Genomic DNA, 12,044 nt, shown 5'->3' on the forward strand with positions numbered 1-12,044 from the left:
GGAGAGGTTGGCCCTTCCTTCTTAGTGGCTATGTCAGTTCATGCAGACTGTGTACATACTATGCGTGTACATAGGATAATACCATACCGATAGTGAATTGGAAGGGTTATTTTAGCTAGCGTAGAAGACTCTGTTATTTTAAAACTCAGTCAGACCTTATGTTAGACAAGAAGTGTTTAAAATGAAAATTTGTATCTGATTCTTCTGCTGGATGACAGTTTCATGTTTAACCAACATTTATCTGCATAGGCATGGCATAATTGTGAGCATCTCTGTCCTATCTGTTTGAAGAGGACACTGTTGGGGGGCCCAGGTATTTCTTTTATATTTTATAGTTATAGAGGTGTCCGGACTCTGTAATGGTCAAAGATTTCCAGTAGAAGAGGATGAGACAAGAATTAAATGGATGTGGGAGACTCTGGCCCTAGGCACTTCATGCTTTCGATGCTAGCTGGGAGGGAGCTTGATAAACACTTTTACCAACTTTTCATAGAAAAAACAGGTAAGAAACATGCATAATTGTTACGATTTATGTTAGTAGAAAGATGCTTCCCTTCCCATCTACCTAGAGCTTCTGCAGAAAATATATTGTTCTGTGTTTGTTTATTTTAGAACTGTGATTTCAGTCATATACATACTCACTGAGAACTATTTTTTGGGTATAAACTGGGAGTTAGATTATCTTGAAGCTAAAATATTTTTAGCCTAAACCCATACTTATTCTTAAATTTGGAGTTGAGTTTCTTCACTGAGGAAACAACCTGGTTGGAAGCATCCTTACTATGGATGCAAGGGCCCCGGCCTGGTGCATGTGCTGACCTCTTCCTGTATAGGTGCTGCTATAAAATCAATGTGGCACTTGGATGGCTCTGGACCAAGGCTATGTCTTCATTACCTCCTCTGTTCTAAAGTGGCAGCTGTAAGCAGTGGTTAGTTAGGATCACCTTTATAAAAATATCACTGACTTTTATTTAAATAACAGTCCTGTGCTCAGGATTCCCTTGAACAGAAAGGTGAATCCTTATCAACAAATTGTGAAATGGATGCTGTGAAATTCAGGTTTTATGGAAGCACTTGTGTTATTCTAGATATTGATAATTTTATTGACATAGTAGAAAATTGACTTACACCTCATTCCTTGTTAAGAAAAAGTGCAAAACTTGTTTATGATGGCATGCAGTAAGATGAGGTATCTATTAAAAAAGAAAGTCTTGCAGGAAATTGTTAAGCATCTTCTGTTGTTTTTTCTTATGGTGAAGTCTGAGAATACTGCTATCTTTTTTTCTTTCCCCTTTCTAGAAAGTGTCATAGTGAAGATATTCTGTTAATTGTTCTGGTGAAGTTGTACAGTTAGACAAGTAATTTCTTGGATTATTGTTTGTTTTTCAACACTTTTTCCTAATGTTTTGCTACTACCAAACATTTAATTATTGTCTAATTGCACAGGGAGAATGCATTCATTGTAGATGTTAATTTTCAATTTTCTGTGAAATTGCATGATATGATTAAACCCCTGCTAGTTATTTGTCATACAAATGAGAAAACTTTTACCATTTTGCAAAGCAATCATCCAGAAGACATGTGGAAACTCTTCTTGTTTACAAGATCCTCAGTAAAATTGAATCCTGACCATTAAGAATGTCTCGTATTGGTACTAATACAGTTAATGGTCCCCAAGTATTCACGTGTCTAAAGTGTAGTCATAAACTGTGGTGTGCCTCCTGCTTCATTTGGGGATATTGCTAAGTTCATATTAATTACAAATTTAGACTCTTGAATTAGATAATTTTGACTCTGGATTTTTAGTTTTTCATTCTTTAAATGCCAGTACTAGACATGATAGTTTTTGTGTGAAAAGAAATCTGGAAAAATCTGTTCTCTGAATGTAATCACATCTCTGCTGAAACAAGATTTTTGAGTTTAAATGCCACAGTTTCAAAAGAAATTTGCCTTTGTGGTGTTCTACAGTCCTTCTTAAGCGTGTTTTAGAAAAGCATAAAGCCGTTATTGCTTCAAGCATTTGTCTTATACATATTTTGGTGTGTTTTTCCAGGGACACTAAAGTTCAGGCTGTTTCCATTGTCTTAACTGCAGGATAAAGGAGCTACTGTAGCTAATGAATAACCAGAAGACATTTTCTACACATCTAACCTGGCATATTAATGCCTACATTTGTTCTTAGTGCTCGGTGGAATTATGTTGCCTTTTTCATGCACTGCATCAGGATCTTAGAGAGTTACAGTCCTTGCCAGAGTCACTTTTCTAGACAGAGCAAAATTCCCAGAGTAGAATGTTTTTTTGTGAGCTGGTTGCCTTAAAATCAAGCTTAACTGATGCCAATTTAAGGTTTAAAAGAAGTTTTTATTTACAGAGTGAAGATAGACAGCCTCCCTTAAAAGTTTAGAAAGATGGAGCAGAAAACGAAGAAAAAAACTGGCTTAATGTACTTTTCTGAAGATAAACCTAAAAGAGCTCTTCCTCTGTTTCTGTGTTACTGTCTGCACTTGCTTACTGAACTTGGTATGAGGTGCAATTCCCTTCCTCAAATGGTGGTAATGGGAGAGAACCCCAGACTGGGAAAGCATGCTAGCTTTTGCCTTTTCATTCTTGTTTGGTTATTGACTGGAAATTTATTTGAGCGTATAAGTGGGATGAATATGTGCAATTTATTATGGTATTTTCACTGAGATTAGTTTCAACGTTAATTAATCTCTCTGGGATGGCTGACCCTCCGTGCTCCTGAAGTGTTTGCATATGCATGCAGATGTTCCACCTAAGGTCTTCCTCTGTCCGAGAGTGAAGTCTGGCTAGATGCATCAGTTCTTACCTAAATCACAGGCACAGAGCATGGTGTAGGGTAATTGCCAGCCTGTTCTTTTTTCACAGTTATTCCAATCTCTTCTTAGAAAATCTCTCCAAACTTATGGAATATATTAACATTCCTACTGTCAGGGATCTTGGCTTTTTTATTTATTATACAAGCTCTTGTTTTAGAAACACTCCTTCCTTCTTTCCCCAGGAGCTCTTGGAAGTCTATCATAATGTTTTTCTTGTTCCTTCCTATTTATTCTTCCTGTATTTCTTACTCTGGTATATGCCTCTGGCCCTGAGGATTTCGAGATTTTGAAACAGAAGAAATTTTGTGCAAGACTGACTTTCAGTGACATTAGTCTTCCAGTCCTGCCTAAGAACACCATTCCACCTCAAGGAGTTGAGCCAAGTCTTCTCAAAAGATACCTTTAAAAAGATCAAACTGGTATCTTCTCCATTACTGGGATATTCATTTTTGCTTCTGGCACCTTTGTCTGTGGGCTCCGTATTGTAGTCACTGTAATGTAGCCGCTTACCGTGGGCAAATCTGCAGAAGCTCTGGTGTGTTGCTGGTTAGAAAGAGAAGTAACGCAGCTTAAGTGTTTTCTGACACAAGTTTCTGCCGGGTGTCAAGAAGAAGAAAATTCACATGGTATCTCATATAGGCCAGTACCTGTTTCTTTTCTGTTGGTGATTCTCTTCATTTGAACTCATTGCTTAAAATAAAAATAGTTTTAAAACCCCTGAAATCCTTACTGTCATTGAATTACTCAACTCTTGTTCAAGGAGGCACAGGAAATTCCTCAAAAGTTATTGGGCAGCTTATATATATTTTGAGAACAATTCTCTCCCACCTAAAGAAGGACTATTGAAGTTCTCTACAAATACCTGGGAGAAGCTAGCCTAGGTGTCAAGGAAAGAAGAGACAAGACAAGAGATGATATTTGGAGGTGGAAAAAATTACTTGTAAGTGGTTTTACATCTCAGAATTTCAAATTGTAAGACTACATGATAGCTATGGCCAAACTTCATTGACTCTTAAACTTCCAAAGATTACAGAAAAAGATTTTGGGGAAATAGTTTTCTAAGAAAAGGTTGTTCCAAAAGGCTTGGAGTTAGAATCATAGAATGTGTTGGGTTGGAAGGGACCTCCAAAGGCCAGCTAGTCCAACCCCCCTGCAGTAAGCAGGGACACCTTCAACTACATCAGGTTGCTCAGAACCTCATCAAGCCTGGCCTTGAATGTCTCCAGGAATGGGGCCTCCACCACCTCTCTGGGCAACCTGTTCTAGTGCCTCACCACCCTCAGTGTAAAACACTTCTTCCTAATGTCTAATCTAAACCTGCCCTGCTCTAGTTTAAACCATTGCCCCTCGTCCTATTGCTACATGACCTTGCAAACAGCCCCTCCCCATCTCTCCTGTAGGCCCCCTTCAGGTGCTGGAAGGCCGCTATGAGGTCTCTCCCGAGCCTTCTCTTCTCCAGGCTGAACAACCCTGGCTCTCTCAGCCTGTCTTCATAGCAGAGGTGCTCCAACATGACAAACACAACACAACAAAGAGTTGCGGACAACTCTTGAGGCTAGAAAAATACTATGGTATATGCAATACTCTTTATCTTCATAATTCAGGAGAAGAGATTTCTCACACTTAAACACTGAAATACAAAATGTTTGCAGTCAGAGTAGGAAAGCTATGGTACAATCATTGCTCCTACCATAAATAACACAATTTTCCTGATACATGTGTTACTGTAATATTGGGCTAAGTATCTTTAGAGAATTTAGGGCTATGCTAAGAGCCTGTCTTTTGGCAGTTCATGCTTATCAACCTATCAATAGTGATTTATATGGCTTTCTTTAAGGGATTTATGTATAGCAGCCCAGAGTTGGGAGTTTTGGAGCTTGGCTGAGGTTTTTTTTTTTTTTTTTTGAGAGCTTTTTTCCCCTCTCTCTTGAAATCATGTAACATCATTTACTAGCAGATAGTGTTGTTATGGCTATATTTTTCTCTTGTTTCTAAAGCTCTTTCTAAGTAGCATTTGGTCAGCAAAATAGGAGGAAACCCATGCCTTGGGCACAGAATATAGTATGAGGAATGTTCGATCTCACCTTAAATTCCTACGTGTCAGACCTCCTTTTCAGGTGATGCTGTGGCTGACTTTTTTTCCAAAAGCTTCATTTTAATCATGACGGGGTTAATTTGTGTAATTTTGGAGTGTGTAAGGCACTTATTTGAAGTGGACAAAATGCTGTAGATGATCTCCAGGGTTACTTTTAACCTTCACAGAGAAGGTAAAAAGCCATCCCACTGCTAGCTGAGTAGTGTGCTGGGGTACCTTTAATCAAAGAATCTTCTATAGAACTTTACAGCCTCAGCACCCTCTGAGAAATAATAGTACAAATGACACATGAGAAATGGCTTCTTGAGGGTGGGCTCAGTTATTTAACCAGGCAGATGCTCTTATTTCTGCAGCACTTGAAGTAGTGGTAAGAGCATTTCCTGGGTGAGAATGGATTAACACATTTATGAAATGTTCTTTACCTTTACGGTAACAGGAGGTTTGTCTCATGTGCTGTCCATATAGGTATTTCCAGTGCCACCTTCTTTATTCACTCTCCTGAGCCCTTTGTTGTTTGCAGTCAGTCTCAGACAAAATGAGTCGTGGGTAGCCCTGCGTTGTTAAGCACAGGCCTGATACTGCAGATAGTATGGGTACCATCAACCAGCCAGGCTCATTAGGAACATGTGTGGCCAGACTGGACTACATACAGGGACAGAACTTCGTTAAAATGTCTAGCTAAGTAAGGCAAGTGAAAGTGTGAGCTCTGTCTATCAGAGAGATTAAATCAGAGATGAACTGTCTGAGCTGGTTAATCATTGGCCGCTAGAGTATAGGCCATTGTGAAATAATGCTAGAGTTTCATCTATGAGTAAATATTCTTTTATTGCATGTTCCAGTTACGTAATTTTTAAGATAGAAGTGGCTTACTTAGTCCAGAAAAAACTGTTAGAGGTACTAAAGTGTAATTTACTGTAATTTACAGTGTAATGTACTGTTCAATACAATGGCATAACAGGATGTCTATTTAGTGTGGATTAGAGTACCTGAAGTGAATACATTTACTGAAGTAAAATGTCAGTGTATTTTACTCTACCCAAAGGGGTTTTTAAATTATTACCTATAATGAAGTACTAGTGAATAATCTTGTAAAGAAAAAGAATTATTTATTTATTTTTATTTGTATACCACTGCTGATAGCTTAAATAAATGTCTTTAAACTACGCTTCTTCTTTCAAATGAAAACAGGTATCTTGCATATTACTTTGGCCAAACAGGGAGACAAGTATTGTTTTCTTCTTAAAAACTCAAAATAAATGTAAAATGTCTGGAAAAACAGCAATTGGGAGGGTAAGAAAATAATTTCAATTTTTTTTTTTCAAGGGAGGGGAGGGAAGTTGAATCATAGTGTGTTTTAAATTAATATTAAGTTCATGTTTTCTGTTACAGGCTTTAAAAAAAAATGATATATATTTATTTGTGTTTAAAAGGAAGCTGCTGTGGTTAGTATTAGCAAAACTTAGTTGCAGATTTTTTCATTGATGTTATTCCAGTCAAAGGTTTATTAGTCAACAATTGTAATCTTGAGTATTTTAAAGGAACAAAGAGGAAGAAATAAACATAGCTCTGTTTTAAAAACAACCCCTCTTTTTTTTTTTCCTGATGATGAATTACATTGTTCAGAGAATCTTAAGTTCATGGTTTTGCAGTATTGTTGTCTCTGTGGGTTGCTGAAATAGTTGAGATGAGTCAGATTAAATATCTTTATTTTATTCACAAAGTTGAACTGCTCTCTAGTACTTCTCCTTTGACGGCTCTTTAATATTAGTCTGTTCTTAGTTCGCTTCTGTATATACTCTGATTTTGAGTCTGGTGCACTAGAATTTGCTTTAAAAGCAGGAAGTTTTGTTTGTATGTTTTAAGTTTACTTTTCTAAACAATGCATTTTTCCCCCCTGAATTTGTGGTAGTTGGTAGATAAAATTCTTCTCAGGCATATTTGTGTCTTAGAAATGTTGTTGATAAATAGGCGGGTTTGTGTACTTAGTTTCCCTGTTCCTACTGTTCCCTGTATGTTCGACCTGTCTACCTATGTACAAAGAAAGAAATGAAGAATTAGTCAAAATGGCAGAACCGATCTTAAAAGAAAAAAACAAGACTATGGATTAAAAAACCAAACAAACAAACCCACAACCAAAAAACCCCAGCCAACCTCCAAACTAAGGAAGAAATCCTCTGATGTCTGAATGTAATCTTTTTGTTTGTCAAGGTAATCTGGAAGCCAGGGGAATGGTTTCACTAAGGATGGTAATAGCTATTGTCCAAATCCAGGCAGTAAAATTGTCAACTCTTAAGAAGGAGAATAGAAAACAATATTTAATGTTGTTGAATATTGATTTTTTTATTCAATTATCATTCAGATATTCAATAAAATATTTGAAAAATCAAATATTAAAAATATTCAATAAAATATTTTTATTCAATTATTGGATTGAATATTTAAATTTTCAAGGAGTTTTTCATGTGTATTCCACTTCCTCTTTTTGTGTGGGTTTTTACTAAAATATAAATAAGCTTTTCCATGAGAAAACAGTTAGGTTTGCAATTATATTTAACTTAAACTTTTCACTGTTCAAATGCTGAATATACTAACTATGAATAACACTTACCACTTAATTTCTTCAGTCAGTAAGAAGTTTGACAGCAAAGGCAAACAAGAAAATGATTTTTTCTTTTTTCTTCCTTCCCTTCTTCCTCAGATTTGTGGGTCTGTACTTCTAAACAGAATTTGTGTAGAGAGAAAATTCTGAATATGGCTTGATTTGCTCTTGATCTTGGCAGTGTTTCTAATGAGTATCCCATGGACTCTATCAAGTTCAGGGGGTTCTACTCTAGCACTGAGGAGCAGAACCCTGAGCAGCAACCTGCTATCAGTGAAAACATTTCTTCGTCATTCGCTTTAGAAGAGCAACAGAAAATGAGTGATTATTCTGGACTTGCAAATAACCATAGCCAGATGATTGCTGAAGATTCAGAAAATCAGACAAAGCCTGAACGCTCTCATGAAGTTCTTCAGGAAGATATTGAAATGAGCAGTGGATCCAGTGGAAATGACTTCAGTGGAAATGACACAAATGAGAACTACTCGAGTGGGCATGATTCTCATGGCCATGAATCTGATGAAAATGGGAAAGATTCAGCAATGCTTATGGAATCTTCAGACTGTCATAAAAGGTAGTAGCTACTATTAAATAACTGTAACTTTTATTTTTATCACTATAGGCTTTTTTCATTTGAATCCGATTTCTGAATAATAACTACAGTATAAAGTGTATCTTCAGATTGAAGCTGAGTGTTCTAGTTAACTTGTACTCTCCTATGATATAAATTGTGTAATATATTATAATTCATAAAGAGAAGGTCTCTAGTGTTCCACAGGGCCAGCTTAATTTGAATCTTTGTTCTCATCATCGTGTGTTTAATTGGCCTTATTTATATGTTTTCTTGTAAACCAGCTTCTATAATTGTATATCAAAAAGCGTCAGTTGCATAAGGATGCAACTGTGCTATTTTCATCTTTTAAATAATAGCTTAGTGTACAGAGCAAAGCTACAGTAAGAACAACCTTCTTAAATGTATAACGGCTGTAGTTTCCGTTTACTGTACCAGGCAGAAGCTTTTAAAGTTGTTGAGTTTTGTTTCTAGATAGCCCATCATTAATAGGAAAATATAAAGCTAAAATGAACTAGAAGTTGGTTGTTAGGTTTACTAATAATTATCTCTTTCTATCTTTCCTTATTCTAGTTCAAGCTCAAATGCATTTAGTCTGATGATTGCAAACTCTGAACACAATCAGTCTAGCAGTGGATGCAGGTAAATTAATGTGCATATATTTTCAGTAATTTGCATGTATGTAATGCTAAATGCAGAAAACTAAATAGTCTTGTATTCTGGTTTTTTGTTTTGTTTTGGCTAAACCTAGAGGAATACACAAGAAATCCTATTTTTGATTCTACTCCTGTCCATAATCGGTAGCATGTCCTATTAACCACTTGGTTGAATTAGAGCTTTTTTTTTTTTACTGTTCCATGCAAGTTGTGCGATAACCTTTGAAGTCATCTTACTTTGTTTTGATTGGGTAGCTTAAGTCTGTAATTTTATTTTTGTGGTTTGCTTTGAATATTGCTTCAGCTCTAGTGGTTTTTTTGATGCTTTTCTTTAAATTTTCCACTCTTCACAATTTAGTCTGAAGCCCTTGTCTGAGGACAACCTAGTAGTGTTTTAACATCAGAATTCACCCATTGAGTTGGATGTGTTCTGATGTCCAGCAGCCATATCATCTGCCTCTCCTGTGTTCCATTCGCCAGGATTCAAGCCTCAAGTCTGTAAGGATAAACCAACATCAGCTGCAGGAATCCCTCTGTATGAACTGTGCTTCTGACCCCGATAGCCTTGAGCAACCTGGTGGCATTGAAGGCTCTAATCTGGACACTTCAGAGTGCCCTACTGTACTTGCTGACTTTCTTTAAGTCAGCTTCTGATCAGGAGACCAAAACCTGATCCTGAGCAGATCAAGGATATCTAGCTATAGCGTACCGATGTTATAGACCCATATCTACGTGTACCTACCTGAAAGTGTTTCTACCTGATGCAGTTCCTAGAGAAGTGGTAAATTAAAATTACCCTTTTGCACCGTTTGGTGCTTGATGAACTTACTTTCTGTGTCTGCCTTGAAGGCACCTGGAGATCTTGTTTCATGCTGTATTTTCAATTGGAAATTGTGTTCAGGGGTTCATCTTGCTTAGTATGAAAGACACAGTGAACTAAGGGCATTTATTAATCTTCCTTTCCCATTGATTCCATTTTTTCACTGCAAGATTTTTGGGAGGTTACTCATTACATTTTTTCTGATAACTCTTTATTTTAAATTTCACTAATAGCTGTCTGCTCAGAAATAAATATGAATCTGGATGCTACAGCGTTTTCCCTAGCTGTCAGGCACAGTGCTAGAGGGTTACAGAGCAGAATCTGATCTTCTTTTGGGAATGGGAGATTGAGGATATCTAGGGAATGATCTTTAAAGAGAAGACTAAAGTAGGCTGGTAAGCTTTAGGTTTAGCTCCTGTCTTTATAGAACTTGCTTATTATGTCACGCCTTCCCTGTGGTTGGCTACAGTGCCTGATGCTACTGATCTTTAAGGAAAAACATGAGTTGTGTTTCCAAGGAGGCCTGTCTTCTATATTTGCTGCTGCTGTAGGCTAATTTGGAAAGGTTTTGTTTCTTGCAAAAGAGTCTGGCCATTCTCATGAAGCATACTTGGAGAGCACAAAACCAGCAGTATGCTCGGTTATTTCATAATCTTTTCCCTCTCTCTTCTTCTTTACTGCCAGCAGAGAGGGTTCTTCTATTAACGAGGCCCTGTTTGATTGCATCAGTCCAAACTGTCAAGCCATGTTGTAAATGTGATTTTAATATACGGCATGGACATAATGAACATAATGTTTCTCAAGGGAGTACTATACTCTTTTGTCTTACTATTGCCATTATTTCTCAGTACAAAATGACCACTGATTAAGTGAATGCTGTTTTTCTCATAGTACATTGTGATGCAAGCAAGAACAACGTGTATTCGCTAGTACAAGTCAGCTTTGTCACTTTCCAAGCATTTTTGGTGAAATATGCCCAACACCTGTCAGATGATTGACCTATCTGAAGAACTTTTCAAACTTCCCAGAAAAAAGTTCAGAAATCCTCTTGAAAACTACCTGGAAACTGAAGCCACTTTATTGAGCCCTTCAGGCAGGGCAGGGCAGTGCAGTGCGGTTGCCAAGACTATTGTTTCTACAGTGGTACTTAGGGTAACTTCTTAGAGACTACCAGCCATGACAATCAGGTGGTAAGAGAAGACCTTCCTTTTGATGGGAAATAATTTATTTTCAGGAAGGTTTAAGAAAAGCTCTAGAATTCTTTTGATTGTTGTGACTGATTAGCTTTTAAAATCTACGCCAATGAGAAAGACAAGGTGATTTTTTCATTTTAACTGCTTCCTACCCGCCTGTCACTCATCTTTGTCATCTGCCTCCTTCCCTTGCCTCCTTTTCCTTTTTGATTTTGTCAGCACCTCTTAATAACGGGGAGAGATTTCAGGAACTGCAAAGACAGGCAATAATTTTCTGACGTTGGCACTGATAATCTCTGTAGTTTGACCTTCTACACTGAGACAGCACTTCTGAAAATGCACCTGAGAAATCTGAATGCAATTTCTGTCTCCATCATTCTCTGATTCTTTACCCTACATATTTAGTCAAGTTTCTGTGTCTTATTTAATGTATTGCCATGCTTAACTGGGATACATTGTTCCAAGGATTTCTCCATTTGTTTTGTTAACTTGATGCTCTCCCACTGCCATTCCCTTTTCAGGGACCTTTCTTATGAGAACCTGCTCGAACAGGAGGTGAAGACTTGAATGGACCTCCTGCTTCTCTCCTTTGAAGTCCATGAACATTTCTATGAGTTTGAATTTGAAAGGAACTAAGGAAAATACCACTAAAAAGGGAGGAGGGAGACTGGCAAAAAAAAAAAAAAGTTCTTTGGTGCTTGGGTATATGTACTGTTGCACTTACAGAGTACATTTTGCAATAAGACTTCAGGTGGTAAATCTTTAATTTTAAATGATTCTAGCTAACTTAAGAATTATTATGAGTTCTGAATGTTGATACTAAGTACTGGAGAAGTTAACATGGCTAGCTGTACAAATTTAGTTACATGACAAGTGTAAGCCTCTATGAGGATGGTGTGTCAATTCAAGTGTTCAAGTGACATTTTATTTTTTGTCTTTAATCTTACAGTAGCGAGCAGTCCACTAAAGCCAAAACACAAAAGGAACTGCTGAAAACATTACAAGAGCTGAAAGCTCACCTTCCTTCTGAAAAGAGAATTAAAGGCAAATCTAGCGTCCTAACGACGTTGAAATATGCCCTTAAAAGCATTAAGCAAGTTAAAGGTAATCAAGTATGATACTACCTAGATAATGCCAACCTGAATAAAATTAAACATTTAAAATAGGAATTCAAATGTGATTGTCTGTGTAAAGCTAAGTTTATTATGTTTGAAAACCTCTCTAAACAGGTGTTTTCATGGTGTTCCCACTTGTTGGCTGTGTTAACTTGTGT

At 37.1% G+C, this 12,044-nt stretch overlaps 1 protein-coding gene across 10 annotated transcripts in view; it reads left to right on the top strand.

Annotated features, from left to right (window-relative positions):
• The window catches only part of PER2 (period circadian regulator 2), a 51,883-nt gene that overhangs the window by 11,054 nt on the left and 28,785 nt on the right, over positions 1-12,044 (top strand). For 2 of the 10 annotated variants that reach the window (XM_063337662.1, XM_063337656.1), the window contains exons 4-8: positions 336-502; positions 6,121-6,222; positions 7,631-8,105; positions 8,676-8,744; positions 11,721-11,875. In XM_063337662.1, the coding sequence (XP_063193732.1) occupies positions 7,732-8,105; positions 8,676-8,744; positions 11,721-11,875 (598 nt within the window). In that variant the 5' untranslated portion in view covers positions 336-502; positions 6,121-6,222; positions 7,631-7,731. Of the gene's footprint in view, positions 1-335; positions 503-5,452; positions 5,615-6,120; positions 6,223-7,630; positions 8,106-8,675; positions 8,745-9,238; positions 11,876-12,044 lie in introns of those variants that run through there. The other 8 variants (XM_063337658.1, XM_063337654.1, XM_063337655.1 and 5 more) reach the window with 7 other exon arrangements.

The sequence above is a fragment of the Chroicocephalus ridibundus genome, chromosome 6, assembly GCF_963924245.1.
Source record: "Chroicocephalus ridibundus chromosome 6, bChrRid1.1, whole genome shotgun sequence".
Taxonomy (NCBI): domain Eukaryota; kingdom Metazoa; phylum Chordata; class Aves; order Charadriiformes; family Laridae; genus Chroicocephalus; species Chroicocephalus ridibundus.